Source organism: Histomonas meleagridis (assembly GCF_020186115.1).
Source record: "Histomonas meleagridis strain 2922-C6/04-10x chromosome Unknown contig_35, whole genome shotgun sequence".
NCBI lineage: Eukaryota > Parabasalia > Tritrichomonadida > Dientamoebidae > Histomonas > Histomonas meleagridis.
The window spans coordinates 105,322-123,295 of record NW_027150878.1 but is presented as its reverse complement, the minus strand read 5'-3'; the positions used below and the strand labels follow the sequence as shown (position 1 = coordinate 123,295).

Genomic DNA, 17,974 nt, shown 5'->3' with positions numbered 1-17,974 from the left:
TAATTCCGAAGCTTAAAACAGGATAAAAATTAATATGAAAACATTTGTTTACTTTTGGAATTCCGGATTTACAGTGATACACAACAAAACGAAGTTCAAATAGCATTGATCGACGTCTCTTTCGGCCTGAACAGTTAATTCTTGAATCAAATCCTTCACAGCCTTTTTAAATCTCTCATAAAACTTCAGCACAGGTTCAGCCAGTTTTTTCATTGTTTCTATTTCTGTCATTTCATTAGCTATTGATCTGTTCCATTTTTTCAACTCCTTTGCGAAATGCCAACAAAGTGTTGATATATAAGTTAATCTTTTATAAATCTTTTCATTCAAGATGAAGCATCCTTTTATCAACTGTTGTAATAATTGTTCATGAGCAGAACATAAGTGTTCGATATCATCGACTTCTTGGATTTGTTTTTCGAACGTACTCCAATAAGGATGCACGATTATAGTTGTCATGAAGTTTAAATAAGCGGTAATAAACACATGCATTGAGTGTCGCGCAACACTAATTTCTTTTATAGTCTTTTTAAGTTTCCAATCGTGACAAAACTTTTGTTCAAGTCTTCTCCATAACAACATATGTCTGAATAGAAATGTATACTTTTGTTGCGCTGCTTCCGTGAAAAGTAAATTTAATGGCTCCGGAATCTTTGGCTTAAATGTGAAATATTCCCATAATGATTTACTTGAAGTAACTTTAGCTTTTCGCGCATTCTTTGATACAATTGATTTCCCAAATGAATGTATAACTTGTAATGAAAATGGAAGTTGATCTTGTTCAATAGATGCAGTGATGAATTTATAATAATCTTTGTTGAAAATGGCTAAAATATATGGCTCGAAATCTTGTGGCGTTATTTGCTCACGTGGTTTTCGAAGTGTTGAATCTGCTGCTCGTAAAAATAATGATAACCAATCACCACGTTGACATAAAAAGACATCTTTAAGTGCCCCTAAACATGAAAGAAGTCGATGCTCATGAACAAATAAATTAATAAGAGTGGTCGCAGAAATTTTCCATATTTTGGTAAGCAGAGATTCAAATTGTAAATCTTTAAATGTGAGGTGACGAGTGATCGATAATTTAATGTTGCCAAACTTACTTAGAATTGATTGGGATTTACCAGACGAGAAAATTCGATCGATAACGCTACGAGGAATGAAGTTGGGAACCATATCATGAATTATCGAATATCGATCATCCCAAAAACTATCAGGAATGGTGTCTTTACGTGTGACTTTTCGGTTCACACGAATGAAAAATTCATTATGAGGATCATCAACTTCACCTAGGAAAACCCATTTATCAATGAATTCAAGTAAAGGTTGTATGGATTCGTTAAATAAAAACGAAAGAAATTTGTTGAGATGCGGATTACCTCTTAAAGAAAGAAGCATTTTGTAGATTACTATTGTGATCTGAGTTCCATGTAAATTTTGAATTTTCTTAACAAGAGTAGCTGCAATTTTTAAAATTTCTGCAGGAATTTGAAGATGTATAAGCAATAATGAAAGCGTCATGTTTGGTTGGACTTCTAAATCAGCAATCTGTTGAATATAATCATGAAGAAAAGTCCTTAAGGCAGCACACAAAGCGTGAGATGTTCTACCATATTTAAATTCAAGATGTGACTCGGAATACTTTTGAACAATCAAAAAATTATCACATGAAGGTAACATTTTTTCAATAAAATTTGTAGCTGACTCACGTGCATTTGAAGCCATTTTGAAGTTTCCGTTTTCATTTCTTTTGATATAAATACCATCACAACCAATTAGGCAATAAAAAAGATCAGAAATTAAAGCTTTTTCTTCAACTGATATTGGTAGTTCAGATAGATCAGCAGGTTCACATTCTAGTGTATCTTTGGTTAAAACTGGAGGTGTGTCAATTAAAAGAAAATCTGGAATAACCAGTTCAACCATTTTTTACGTTTAGAATATTTTCAATTGAAATTGACCGTACAATTAAACGGCTTGTAAACAAGTTTTTTTCATAAAATGGAATCAAATATATTCTCACAACTACTATGTCCACTTTATAAAAACATATTTAACCTAACTCAAGGGAACCTTGAATCAATAGTTCAGGAAACAATAAAATACTTTGCACAATATAAAACAGAAAAAAAAAATAAAATGATGAGTTATATGATAACGGAAAACAATTTTATTGAGAATTATGAAGAACTTTCAAAGAACAATTGGGAACTTCATAAGAAATTAATTCGTGAAGGAATTAATCAATTAGAAATTGCGAAAATAATTCGAAATGATGAAATAGAAAAACTTCAAGAAATATCATCACAAACAAATTTTAATTTTAATCAATATATTAAACCATCACTTTATGAAAGATGTTCTTTGATTAATCAAAAGAATGTTACATTAATTGATTATGCAGCATTTTTTTTCTGCTATTATATGTTTTAAATATTTGCTTGCGAAAGGCTCTAATGTAAAAAACACAGGTAAATATGCAGTTGCAGGTGGAAATGAAGAAATCATTCATTTATGTGAACAAAATCATTCAATATTTGAAGGTGCATATGAAGCAGCAATTCAATTTCATCGAAATGATATTTTTAAATATATTTATGAAAATAAATTAGAAAAATTAGATATTAATAATAAGAAAAATTAGGCGAAAACTATCAACAACGAATCCAAAACTACAGTATTTTGAATATAATTGAATATTATTGCATTCAATGTGGAAACTATGAAATTCTTTTATTTTTATTAAAAAATGGAATGAAAATTGGTGAATATATTATTATCGAATGCGGTACCGCATTCAAGTTTACAATTATACATAAACGCAATGAAGTAGCTGATTTACTTATAGAGAAAGGCAAAACATAATAAAATGATGTAATATTTTTCATTTTTATATATATATTCAATTATTAAGGCAAATTTACAAACAAACATCAAAACTATATCAATAAAAAAACGAATCAATTTCTTTTAATATATCAAAAGAGATAAATCAATAAATATTTAACATTATTAAATTACAAAAATATAAATATTTATTAAAATAGTAAAATATTTTATGTATTTATTCGGTTTTTTGCTTATTTGATATCTTATCTTGATTTGGTGATTTACCTTCTTCACCCTTCTTTTTAGCAGCAGCCTGCTTAGATTTTGCTTCTTGATCCTCTATATATTCATGAACGCGATATAATTTATATATTATGAAAAGAATACCAATAAGTATTGATGGTAAAATGGCAGAAAATATTGATGGATATTGTGGTTTTGGAGTCTTAACAAATCTAATGACCTCAACCGTTTTTTCATGAGTTCTATAAATAGATAGTTCAAAACGAAATTGAGTGAAAACCAAAATCTGAAAATGTTGAGTCGAGTTTTGCCATTTACCTCTTGCATATGGCATGTTCCTCTTTCCATAGGTCATTTCTGCTTTGGTAACAAATTGGTGTGGCATAAGAGGAAAATCTTTTTCAATTGTGAACTGTTGAGGATTTTCATCACTAATTATGATTCTAACATCAAATTCATAGTCATATCCTTTAAGAGTTCCTATGAAAGAGTTTTTCATTTCAGATTCTTTTGTAAAATTAATGAATATTAATCCTTCAGATTGACCAATTTCGCCTTCACTATTAATATGACTTATTGTAGCATTCCATTCTCCTTCAACGAATGTTGATATATTTAACTCTTTGTGAACACAAAAAACGATTTCAAATAAGAAGAACAATCCAACCAACATTTAAAAAGTGCCAATCGAACGATAGCAACGCATACAAGAGACCGTTAATCTTCACAACAAATGATTTCGAAAAATACACTTCATTTGCCATAATCTTCTTTTCGTTAATTATAATTCTATTATCTACAACAAAAAGAAGTTCACTATTTTATGGTAATTCAAATCATGTAACACTCATAACAATAAACACATAAAATTCCAATAATGGACATTTTTACTCATTAGTTTCATGTTCATTAAACAAATTGATTATATCTTTGTTATCATTTCTAGTTGCGATAGCAAGAGCTGTTTGAAATGTTTTAAATAATTACCAAATATAATTTTAAAATATTAAATTATTACAATAAATATTAAATAAAACAAATAAATATTTTTAGCGTTAATATCAATTCCTTCTTGTTCAAGAAGTAATTGAACTATTTCTGTATAACCTTTTTCTGACGCTAATATTAGTGCTGTATAAAATTATTTAAATAGTTTCCGAATATTACTTTATAATATCAAATTATTAATATTAATTTCAAATAAAACAAATAAATATTTTTAGCATTAATATCATTTCCTTCTTGTTCAAGAAGTAATTTAACTATTTCTGTATAACCTTTTTCAGAAGCTAAAATAAGTGCTGTTTCAAATAATTTAAACAATTTCTAAATATTATTTTGAAATATTCCAAAATTATTAAAATAAATATTTTTAGCATTAATATCAATTCCTTCTTGTTCAAGAATTATTTTAACTATTTCTGTATAACCTTTTGAAGATGCAATATTAAGTGCTGTTTTAAACAATTTAAATAATTTTCAAAAATTATATTGAAATCCAAAATTATTAAAATAAATTTCAAATAAAACAAATAAATATTTTTAGCATTAATATCATTTCCTTCTTGTTCAAGAAGTAATTTAACTATTTCTGTATAACCTTTTTCAGAAGCTAAAATAAGTGCTGTTTCAAATAATTTAAACAATTTCTAAATATTATTTTGAAATATTCCAAAATTATTAAAATAAATATTTTTAGCATTTCTATTAAAGGTTCAATTTTATATTTAAATAAATCTGGTAATTTAGCTCTAATTTTAAATTTATTTTTACCCCAAGTTTTAGGCAATGATATAAATTGAGATTCTTGTTCTTGATTATCAGAAGTCCATTTCCTAGCTAAAATTAATAATTGGTCTCTATTTAAATTTTTAATTTTATTTAAATCAAATTCATTATTAATTAAATTTAAATTTACTGGAAGAGGTATTTGATCTGGAAGAGTAGAATATAATGTTCGGGAATTTTGAATCGCTTGTAATTGTAAATCTCTATTGAAATCAATACGGTCATTTTCTTCTCTTCTTTGTCTTTGTTCCATAGCATTTGTTTGTTCGTTATTTAAAATGAAAGGAATTTCTCTGACCGCTAATCTTTCTCTTTCTGTGATTGTTCTACTCATAAACACTTTATCTTCATAATCTTTAATATCTTTTTTAATTACTTCTAATTCTGTTTCATTAAAATTTAAATACATTAAAGGACAACATTTAATTCTATAATACGGTAAATTTGTACCTTCAATAGTATTTAATGCATGATTCTTTTTACAATGATTATGTAAACCTTTAGAATCAGAAGTCCAATAAGTTTTACAATATTTACAAACAAAACCTTCCTTAAGTTTAATTATATGATGTATAAAATATTTCTAATGATTTCCAAATAAAATAATAAAACATCAAATTGCCTATATAAAATAAAAATAAAATAAATAAATATCTTTTGCATTAATATCGATTCCTTTGTGCTTAAGAAGTAATTTAACTGTTTTTGTTTGTCCATTTTTAGAAGCCAAAATCAAAGCTGTTTCAAATAAATAAAAAATATTCCAAATATTATTTTGAAATATTAAATTATTAATGTAAATATTAACTAAAACAAATAAATATTTTTCTCATTTATATCAATTCCTTCTTGTTCAAGAAGTAATTTAACTATTTCTGTGTCATCTTTTGAAGATGCAAACATAAGAGCTGTATCGAATATTTTAAATAATTTCCAAACATTATATTTAAACACTAAATTTATCAAATATAATTCATATTAAAGAAATATATATCTTTAGAATTGAAATCTACCACCTCTTGTTCAAGAATTAATTTAACAATTTCTAAATGACCATTACAAGTAGCATAAATGAGTGCTGTTCTAAATATTTAATATAATTTCCAAATATTATTTTGAAATATAAATTTAATAAATGAAATATTATATAAAGGAAAGAAATAGTTTTAGAATTAATATCAATTCCTTTTTGTTCAAGAAGCAATTGAACGATTTCTATATTTCCTCTTTCTGATGCCAAAATAAGTGCTGTATAAAATATCATAAATAATTTCCAAATATTGTTTTGATGTTTTAAATTATTAAAATAAATTTTAAATAAAACAAATCAATGTTTTGAATATTAATATCAATTCCTTCTTTTTCAAGAAGTAATTTGACCATTGTTGGATTACTATAAAGAGATGCCCTCATAAGTGCTGTTTCAAATATTTCGAATAAATTTCAAAAATATTTTTGAAATATCAAATTATAAAAGCAAATATTAAATAAAACAAACAATTATTTTTAGCATTAATTTCTATTCCTTTTTGTTCAAGAAGCATTTTTACAATATTAATATATCCCTTTCGAGATGCAAACATAAGTGATGTTTCAAGTTATTTGTATAATTTCCAAGTATTTTTGGGAAATTTTAAAATATTAATTTAAATTTTAAATAAAACAAATAAATAGTTTTAGCATTAATATCTATCCCTTCTTTTTCAAAAAGTAATTTAACAATTTCCACGTTACCTCTTTCAGATGCACAAATGAGTGCTGTTCTAAATATTTTATTTGGTTTCCAAATATTATTTTGAAATATAAATTTAATAAATGAAATATTATATAAAGGAAAGAAATAGTTTTAGAATTAATATCAATTCCTTTTTGTTCAAGAAGCAATTGAACGATTTCTATATGCCCATTTCCTGATGCTTTCATTAATGATGTTTCAAATATTATAAATAATTTCCAAATATTATATTAAATCATTAAAAAAATTAAAATAGATTTTAAATAAAACAATTAAATATTTTGAGTATTTATATCAATTCCTTTTTGTTCAAGAAGTAATTTAACAATTTCTATATTTCCTCTTTCTGATGCCAAAATAAGCGCAGTATTAAATAATTTATATAATTTCCTAATATTGTTTTGAAATATCAAATCATTAAAACACACCTCGAATAAAACAAAAAAATATTTTTAGCATTAACATCAATTTCTTTTTGTAAAAGAAGTAATTTGGCAATTACAATATAACCAGCTTCAGATGCATTTAATAGTTCTTTTTCGAAAATTATAAATATATTTTAAACGTTTTATTGAATTATTAATAATTTCAAAAGGATTTCGAAAAAAATAAATAAACAATTTCTTGTCTACAATTAATATATTTGTTATTAATAAGAAAGTTTAAAAGTTCTTCATTCCCAGAGATAGTTGTGAGCTTCAAAAAGTTTATTGATATTGGATTTTTTTCAAGAAAATATTGTGTAGTAAACAAATTACTTGTTTTAATTGAATTAATAATCATAAATTCATTGATCTTCATACCAGTTTCTTGCAAAAACGATAAAATTTCATAATTATCATATAGAAGGCATAATCTTCCTAATTCTTCGATGTCATTAATTTCAACAATTTTATTATCATAAAAATATTTAAAGATATCATTTCGATGGAATTCAATTGCTGTTTCATATGCACTTTTAAATGATGAATGATTTCTTCATTTCCACCTGCAACTGCATATTTACCTGTATTTTCTACATTTACATTATTCATAATCAAATATTTGAAACATTTAATTGAACCAAAAAATGCTGCATAATCAATTAATGAAACATTTTCTTTGTTAATGAATGAACGTCTTTCATATAATGATGGTTCAATTGTTTGATTAAAATCAAAGTTATTTTGTGAAGATATTTCTTGAAGTTTTTCGATTTCATCATTTCGAATTATTTTTGCAATTTCATTTGGATTAACTCCTTCTTTAATTAATTTCTTATGAAGTTCCCAATCATTCTTTGAAAGTTCTTCATAATTCTTTATAAAATCTTGGTATATTTGTTCATAATCAAACATATTTCCATTTCCTTCTCTGCCTATGTAATGAGCAAAATATTGATGTTTTTTCTTTGTGCAAATTTTTTGATCTATCATTTTATTCTCAACCATTCTTTCAAGAAGATATTTTGTTTCTTGGTTATTAATAGATAATAATAATTGTGCAAAAACATCAATTACTTTGTTGAATGAAATGTTACTATTTTCTTTTAATTTCCTTTCAAATGTCTGTAAATACTCAAAACATAATTTTTCAAGACCTTTTGAAACAAAAAATGAATATACAATTCTGCAAACAATAAATATGAATGAATATGCAGATTCCTTTGGAAAGTTGGATAATGAAGATTCTACTGATTCATTGATGTTTTTTTCGTTTAAATCGAAAATAATTTTCTCAATGTTCTGAAGGTTTTGAAGATTTTCATTATAATTGATTGCTTGACTTTGATTACCTCCCATATAAATAGATGAAAAATCAGATAATTTGAGAACGTTCAATTTTTCAATGAGAAGACGATAAACCAATGATTTGACCAATATAAGAAAAACCCAATCGTTTTTGGAAATAATTGGCCATTCCAAATTCTCTTTTATTTTTAACATGTGAAAACGATTTAACCGAAAAATTTTAGGGTATTAATAACCAACACAAGAATTTCATTTGGGATTAAAATTTTTTAATATACAATAATTGTCTTGCAAACCACAAAATAAGTTTAAGTTAAACACCAAGGAAAAAAAAAATAAGGAGATTAAAGTTAATGCTCTTTCAAAGTTCTGTTGGCAAAAAGTGAAGTGTTTTATGCTAACGTGCGAATAACACTTAAACCTTATATAAGAAATTCTTATAAGGAATGTTTGCAACTACAAAATATTGAAAATGAAAAAATATTGAATTTTTTCTCCATCAGAATTATTCATGCCTCCATCTCAAAAATTACATAGCAAACAAATAATAGATTTTCTAGTATCCCTGGAAAAACTAATTTTTGATATGAATGAAGAAAATATTGAACTATTTGTTAAATCTATCATAGAAATGTCTCCCAACAAGCATTTATTTTCTTATTATTATACTGTGTTACATATTGCTTTGATATTTTATACAATACATTATACAGATGATGTGTTGTTTTTTCGTTTACTTTCTGAATTAGATAAAGGTCAAAATGAAATTAATGTTTCTCAAACTTTCGGCATTAAACTTTTGAGTTATCTAGATTATAAAGTCAATGAAACAAACTATTTAATACAAAAATTTATTGAACTAAATTTCATTGATATAAGCTATATTAGAAATGATTCAATACATTTTTCTCATTTAAAGAAAATTCAAAATATGAGATTTAAACTATACGACCCAAAAGAATTTTTTTTATAAAAAATTATGAAGAACTTTCAAAGAATGATTGGGAACTTCATAAGAAATTAATTAAAGAATGAGTTAATCCAAATGAAATTGCAAAAATAATTCGAAATGATGAAATCGAAAAACTTCAAGAAATATCTTCACAAAATAACTTTGATTTTAATCAAACAATTGAACCATCATTATATGAAAGACGTTCATTCATTAACAAAGAAAATGTTTCATTAATTGATTATGCAGCATTTTTTGGTTCAATTAAATGTTTCAAATATTTGATTATGAATAATGTAAATGTAGAAAATACAGGTAAATATGCAGTTGCAGGTGGAAATGAAGAAATCATTCATTTATGTGAACAAAATCATTCATCATTTAAAAGTGCATATGAAAAAGCAATTATTTTGGACAGCGTTTATGATTTGAGGATAAAAAGGTGATTTTGAAATTGTTAAATTACTTCTTGAACAAAACAAGATTGATATTAAATTATATTTTTCTCAATATTTTTATTAAATTTTATGTTTCAAATTAAAAATTGGAATTAAACTAAATTATTTTGGACAGCATTAATGTGGGCTTGTGCACGAAACAATACTGAAATTGCTAAATTACTTCTTGAACAGGAAGATATAAGAGTAAGTGATATTTATATAAGTAAATTAATGTTTCAAATTGAAAATTATAATGTATTATTTAAAACAGCAATTATGTATGCTACTGAAAATGAAAACAATGAAATCGTAAAAATAATTGAGGAAAAAATGTTAGAAGAAAAAGCATCAAAAAATAAAAACAAATGTTTAATTCATTAAAAGTAAATAAATTTCAAATATTTTTTTTCTTTCTACAAGAAATAATTATTATTTATCATATAGTTTTCACCGTGTAAATTTTATCAAATTGTTGAAAATAATTTTTTTTTTAGAAAATTAATAAAGTTAAAGTACAATATTTATATGAATTTTTTCTTAAATAAGTTTTCTAAATAGATTTATCAATTGAAATTTAATATCTTAGCAAAAACAACGATAAGAAATATAAAATGATTTTGTATCAAAAACCACATTAACACAAAAGATAAAATAAAACTATTATTAATGAAGAATGATAATTATCAACTAGATATTTCATAAGTAATTCTGAATTTAGGAAAATTTCATATAATCTTAATGTTTATATTAAACACTACCTAATTCTTTGAGTAAGATCAAAATGTTTATAACAAAGATGAAAAAAAACGAGAACGTTAAAAGAGACCGGTATTAAATTCAAATTCTGAAACTTTGTTTGAATGTGTTTCACTGGTTTGGATTTTAGCAAAAGTCAATTTCAATGTTTTATACTACCATAAGCGGCTAATTGACAAGTGCCACTTTTTAAACTGACTTTTTGAACGGTAATAAAATATCAATGGGAAAAAATAGCCTCACCCCCGAAAAGGCAATAAAAAATGTTATAGATGAACTCACAGTAGCTATTGATACAAATGCCATAAGTCATGCTTCCCAAAATACTGATCCAGTTTTACCATCACAATTTGTTGAGAAATTTTATCAAAAACAACTCATACTCTTACATAAATTTAGTAATGCATGGATTGGGGAAATCATAAAGCAACTTCTTGAAAAGACCGATAGTATTCTAATGTCACAAAAGCAAAAAACATGGGATTTTAATGTTTTATATCAACTTTGTATCTATTATAGGATAGCCTCAAGCTGCATTAATACCAAAGAACCAGGTGCAGAGGAAATTGCCGATCCAAAACTATGTGAATTAGTCATAAAACAATCAACAATTATTCTTTCAAGTGATTTTGGTCGGAATACATATTTTGTTCATGCACACTTTTCAGCCTTTCTAGGTTCCTTTGGGTCACATTCACGTAATGTTTATAATTTATTTTTCCAAAAACTTCAACATGACTTTGTTTCCAATGTATCAGCCAAGCAACTCTACCAAATGCTTAAGCCGTGGATCCATATGAGCTATAGTGTCAAATATTTACATTATTCACTTGAGCCAATATCGACCAAATTAGGCGAAGTTCCTAAAAGTTTTCGACAACCCTACTGTAACATGATCACAGAGACTGTTTTAATGGCATTTAAGCGTGATATAGTTGCTTTAGTAGATTTCCTAAATAAGGGCGAAGAACTTACATGTGTCCAATCTATTATTGATACTATTGTCACCTGGAATGAGAAGAGCAATTATTTTGCGTGGCCCACTCAACTTTTATTAGAAATGTTAATTCCATCCAAACTTGGAACATATGATTTTAGTAACAAGAAATCATTTCATGGCCGATTAGTTAATATCAAAAACATCAAAGGCTCTAAGAAAGACACTGCGATAGCCACATTATTAACAGGTTTTCGTGCCACAGTTTATTCCAATTGTAATGATTCATTATGTCAATTTATGGATCATTTTTATGATTCATTTCTCAAGTATTATACAAGTGGAAAACGTGAATATAAAGAAAGTGAACTTAATCAAATGGCGCATATTGATTTCCCTATGTATTGTTTATGGCGTCATCCGGATGACTTTAATACCAAATTAATTCCAATATATTTTAATGAGAAATCATATGAAATGCGTATTTATTTATCTAGAATGATTCGACGTATTTGTAAGCAAATATCATTTTTCCAAAACATTGATAAAGACTTCTTACAACCATTAATTGAACCAACAATAACTATCATTTCGAGAACTACAAGTGATTCAAAGTCTATTTTTTGTATTCAACAACTTTTAATAGCATTTCAAGCTTCACCTGATTTCTTTAGAATGATTATATTCCAAAAACCAGAAACATTAAAGTTATTATTTAAAGTTATCCAAAAAGAAGAATCATTAACACCACAAAATGCATTTTTATGTTTCTTTGATTCGAAATATGTTGAAAGTACTATAGCTAATCAAACATTTTATGATATTGTATCACAAATTTTAGAATTTTTAAATGAAACTTATCAAAAGATTACATTATATCGGAGAACAAGTTTTTCACATTCTATTCCAGAAGTATTATTACAAATCACTGAGTTCTTAACATTACATTTCCAAAATGAACAATTTCAAGATAAAGAAAACAAAACTATAGTTTTTAAGATATTAACATATTTAGAGAATGATGCAATACTCTTTTTAGCAAGTTCTAATAAAGATATTCGATTAAAAGGTGTCTCAATACTTTCATCATTATTAGAAATTGTTCATTCATCTGAAATGTTTCTTGATTTTAATTTACCTGTTTCTGAATATCAATCACTTGTAACAGAAGCACATCGTGTACCGATATTAAAGACAGCTGATAATTCGATAAAAATCCATTTGAAAGTTATATATGAAGAAAGAGAAGCAATGGATAATGCATTTAATACATTATTCCCATATTTCTTAGCATTAACTAAAGCCATTAATCCAAAGATTGAATTAGTACAACAACCACAATTACAAGTTCAACATCCGATTGAAATGTTACAAGAAGAATGGATAGGTACAATATCTATTTTATTTACAATAGTTTTTCAACAATTTTATATGTTATCTAAACAAATGAAAATTATCTTACATGATGATGGAGATTTAGGTGCATGTATTTCTAGTGCAGTCCCTACTGCATTTTCAGTGAAAGATTTTAATCCTATTATGGGATTAATTAATAATTGGGTAGCAGCATTTCAACATCCAGATGGATCATTTGATGTTAATCATTCTACATCTACATTTATACAAAATGCATTAAAAGTAGTACGAGGTTTAGCAGAACAAAAACAATGGACACCTAATTTAATTGCAGTTAATATTTTTGGACCATTTATGAAACGAATAGTATCATATTGTGGATTAGTTCAAGGAGAAATATTACGATTACCTTGTGTTCAAGCTATAATTTCATTAATCAAATTATTAAATAAGAATTCTAAAGATATTGAACCTATAATTAAACATCAAATAGCTAAAACTTTCATTGGTTGGTTACCTACTAAAGATAATCCATCAAAACATTATGAATCATTAATATATGAAGCATTATCATTACTTTTAGATAATTTATCATTAATCGATTGTATTGATTCTAATGATCCTAAAACACCAGAACAACAAGCGAGTTCACAATTCTTATTTTATTTTGCTTCAATTAAGAATAGATTAGATTTACCTCAAACTATAGCATCTGAAATTATTCCAGTTTTAGCTTCTTTACTTAAAAAGAATTTAAGTATTGGTATTGAACATTGTATATCGATGGGATTTGCTAATAATGATAATGTTCGAGCAGCATTTATATCAGCTGTAGCTTCAGTCTTTAAAGTACCAGAAGCAAAAATTTTGGATGAAACTTCTGAACAAACTAATGATACATTAATAGATTTCATATTTACTGGTAATTGGGAATTTGTTGAATTCATCTGTAGTTGTATACCTTATAGTCGAGCAGAAATATTTGGTGCAGCTATGGTTGAATCAGCCATTATCCGGAAAGTTGAATATGAATTCTTAGAGAAGATGATAAGTGTAGAAGTAGAATCATCAGATGAAGCAAGTAAAAATACATTATTTAGAGGTAATGCAGTACCTGCACGTGCGGTAGGACATTTCCCTAAAATTGTAGGTACTGAATGGATGACACAAACATTACGACCAGTATTTGAAGAAGTTATTGAGAAATGTAAAAATGGTGTTAGTTATCAAATTGATCCAAATAAATTAGAAGCAGGAGAAAACTTAGAAAAGAATCAACAAAACTTTAGAGACTTATTAAATGAATGTATTGATAAAATCCTTTCAGCACGTAATTCAATGCCTGAAAGTTTAGTATATGAATCACAAATGATATATCAAAAGGTTAGTGAAAAATATGGAGATTTCTCAATACAAATATTAAGTGGGTTTTTGTTCTTACGATTTTTATTACCAGCATTTAGTGTTCCTAAATTAGTAGGATTACCAGATGTATTACCTCCAAAGCCTAGAGCAGCTTTATTAATGGTATCGACAGTATTAATGGCTGCTACATTACATGGGCATTTAAATCAAAAAGGTAAACATTTAATGGTATTTAATGATATAGCAGAAAGAGCTAATAAAGTCTTTAAAGAAATGTTCTTAGAAATAGTTCAAACAGAATTAAATCGACCAAGTAATAAATTGAAATTTGATGAAAAAGAAGAAATCTCAATTTTACATAGTGAATTATATTCTGTTTTAAGTCAAATAACTAGTGGTATTAATGAAATGGAAGATACAAATCCAATTAAAATTCAAGGACTACGATTAATACAAAAGATACAAACATTAGGTGAACCTAAAAACTTAACTAAAACTAATAGTAAAAATAATTTAATAGAAGAAGATAATAGTAATAATAATAATAATTCACAATTAGAAAAGTTATTAACAATGGAATTCCCAGAAGATCAAATCTTAGAATTAAATGATTTTATAATTAAAGATGATCATAAATCACCTAATGATAATAATGGAATATATTATATCTTTTATAATAAATTAATTAATGTTAAAAACATTAAAATAGTTTCACATTTAATAATTAAAGAATTACATAATTCAAATGATCAAAATATTACATTAGTACATATATTAGATGGATTTGATGAAAATAAAGTACCATCATTAAATGAAATATCAATTTTAGCAAAAATGAAACCAGTACAAAAAGTAACCAAACATATTTTCTTATTAACACCTTTATCATTTATTAAATGGATTAGTTCAGCTCCATCATTAATCCAAAACAAAAACAAGCAATATTATTTCATAAATTCAATCAATAATTATACCGAATTATTAGGTACACCATCAACTAAATTACCATTAAAAGTTATTGAAGGATTATCACAACCAGATTCAGTCCATAAAGCTATAATTAATACAATCGAAACTAATGTTCGATTACATTCACATTCAATCCAATTTGCAGGGCAAACAGAAACATTAGGTAATTATAAGATTACTCCATTAAAAGTTATACTATTAGATGAAATTAAATCACGGATTAAACCACATTTATCACAAACTAATTCTAATTTAGTTGAATTTGGGTTTTCTACTAAAGAAATGGTATATAGTATAACAATAACAAAGAATTCGCCATTAGCAGAAAGTTTCTTAAACTTATATAATCGTTCTAAGATCATTAAAAATGTTGAATCACAATCATATGTTAAAATTGATTCATCAACATTACATTGGTTAATGTTAAACATAGCATTTATTAACTTAATGAATGATGACGTAAAGAACATAGTTAAGAAAGCTGCATTAGATTTAATATCAGCTACTTATGCATCATTCCAATTTAATCATACAATTAATATTGCAAATGCTACAACAGAAGCATTACCATTAAATATGATTGGTTATGCACAATTATTATCTGACGATTTAGCAAAGAATAATTCCGATTCATTTAGTTCATTCTTAACTGAATATTTTAAGGCTTATCAATATATCGATAAATATAAAAACTCAACTTTGTTATATTTAAAGAGTTGGATCGAATATTATTCATTAAATATTGATAAATATCCTCAATTCATGAAGAATATCTTCGAAACATTTAAGGAATTGGCTTATGATTCACACGCTTTTGTTAAGTTCATATGGCCAAGTATATGTATTAATTCACATTCCATCGAATTGTTTATGAATAATGTATACAAATTAAAGAATGATGAATACATCGAAATGGTCACTGGATTTGCTTCGATCAAACCTGACTTAATCTCTAAGTTTTGGTGTGATACTGTCTTTAAGCCACCATATAAGAATGATGACTCAACAATATTATTCATTTGTAGAGTATGGAACGTATTATTTAGTAACCATTTGTTTGACGTGAATTATATTCCTTGGTTAATATATAATATATCTCAAATGAGATTGGAATATTCATCAAACGTATTAAGAAAATGTGCTCCTGCTTTCGTGAACGCTATTCATTTCATAATTTATATTTCCGGCTCCTCTTTGCCAATGGATACCTCTGTGATCACTAAAGCTTTCGCGAATAACCCTCAGCCTGATGACTTAAAGGAATTTGGTCGTTGTTATCCATGGCTCAAAAACACCGCTGCTATCGCTTCGGTTTTCAATAACGTTTTGAGTACTTTACCTGAGCGTACCATTCAAAATAATTTGTTGGAAATATTTTCAAATGATTTCGATTCTGATAATAAGTTAAGGAAATCTCAATCAATTATATTCGCGTGCGCTTTCGCAGCTCAATCTAATGCAGAATCTTTGACACGTGTGTTGATTGACCCAACAGGTTTCGTAGATCCGATAATTACTAATGCTGTATGTATTGGTTTATCATTAATTAAAATGGACCAAACACTTTCTGCCAAACTATTCATCACTGGAATTATTATGACATTAACATTATGTTCTAGTTCAGGTATTGATTTAATATTTTCATCATTATATCAATATTCAAAATTCGACGATTGTAATAATATCATTAATCATATATCAAATGATGTCTTAAATTACTTAAATGAATGTACTTCTTTACCATTCATAAATGATATAATTTATTCCGCATTAATAATTGTATCGATTTATTGCGATTCCGTTGTAGCTGCAGATATCAAAAAATTGGAAATGTCGAACATTAACAATTATTTTGTCAAAGTTTTCTGTCTTGCAAATTATCAAAATAAGGAAACTATTAATGAGTTATGTAACGTTGAATTCGGGGACAAATCAGCTTCAATAAACGCTGCATTGCTAATGCTGTTACGAATGACAAACTCTGATTCATTAGCCGAATATCTCGAAAAACGACTCCGAGCAAGCAGAGAAAGTTTCAGCGCATTTCCAGTGCTGAACGCAAAGTTCATCAGAGAGCTCTTCGAAAACGTGAAGAACTCGAGTTTCTTGTCGCTGCTGGTGATGACTGCGCAGTTCCCATCGCAGAAGTACACATTGGAGCCAATGCTATTGCCTTACTACTATGAGGGAATGAAAGAAGTGAAACTCAATATCGAACAATGCAATTATTTGTTGGCATTAATCTTTGGTTAAGTAAAATTCTGGTTATGAATGAAGTTTTAATAATTATTTTAGCGCACGCGCATTAATGTGATGGACAATTAAAAAATAAGAAATCATTCTGCGCTGTAATGTAATGTAATGGCTATTTTTGTCCAATGTGTGAAGAAAGAAATGAATCAGATCATTGATCATTTCTTTTTGTTTCAAATAAATTTTTACTGAGATCAGAAAGTTTTTCTGAAATGATTTGATTCTATCTAATGTTTCATCAAATAAATATAAATTTTAGATGCATTTTATCATAACCAGATTGTTTATACACTACAATTCCATTTTTTTCAAAGGTTTTTATTACAATTTTTTTTCTGATATCAATGAAATATATATTTTCCTCATTTTCTTTTGCATTATACATTCCAGATAAGACATCAAAAGGTTTTACTGGGATAAAACAGTTTGTGTATTGGTTTTTTGGTACTTTACATCCATTATAGTGGAATAAATTGATGGAGAAAAACTATGAAATATTCTATCGGCTTTTTTGCCAGCACGTTTAAATACTTTTCAATGAGGTTAGCCTGAAAATATTAATTCAAATTTTGAAAGGTAAATTGAGAGCAATGGGTTGTTTTACAGAGAATTTGGGAA

At 26.4% G+C, this 17,974-nt stretch overlaps 3 protein-coding genes across 3 annotated transcripts; 1 reads left to right on the top strand and 2 right to left on the bottom strand.

Annotated features, from left to right (window-relative positions):
- Positions 1-48: 48 nt before the first annotated feature.
- On the bottom strand, positions 49-1,929 carry GO595_005504 (Spc97 / Spc98 family protein; the record flags this gene model as incomplete). The annotated part of the gene is made up of 1 exon (XM_067918755.1): positions 49-1,929. One exon carries the CDS (start codon positions 1,927-1,929, stop codon positions 49-51), a length of 1,881 nt encoding a protein of 626 aa, XP_067774300.1.
- Positions 1,930-3,067: 1,138 nt separating this feature from the next.
- Positions 3,068-3,748, bottom strand: GO595_005503 (uncharacterized protein; the record flags this gene model as incomplete). Its single annotated transcript, XM_067918753.1, has 1 exon — positions 3,068-3,748. The coding sequence occupies one exon, from the start codon at positions 3,746-3,748 to the stop codon at positions 3,068-3,070; it is 681 nt and encodes a 226-aa protein (XP_067774299.1).
- Positions 3,749-10,699: 6,951 nt separating this feature from the next.
- Positions 10,700-17,356, top strand: GO595_005502 (GTPase-activator protein; the record flags this gene model as incomplete). The annotated part of the gene is made up of 2 exons (XM_067918752.1): positions 10,700-14,348; positions 15,120-17,356. The coding sequence occupies 2 exons, from the start codon at positions 10,700-10,702 to the stop codon at positions 17,354-17,356; spliced, it is 5,886 nt and encodes a 1,961-aa protein (XP_067774298.1).
- Positions 17,357-17,974: the final 618 nt, after the last annotated feature.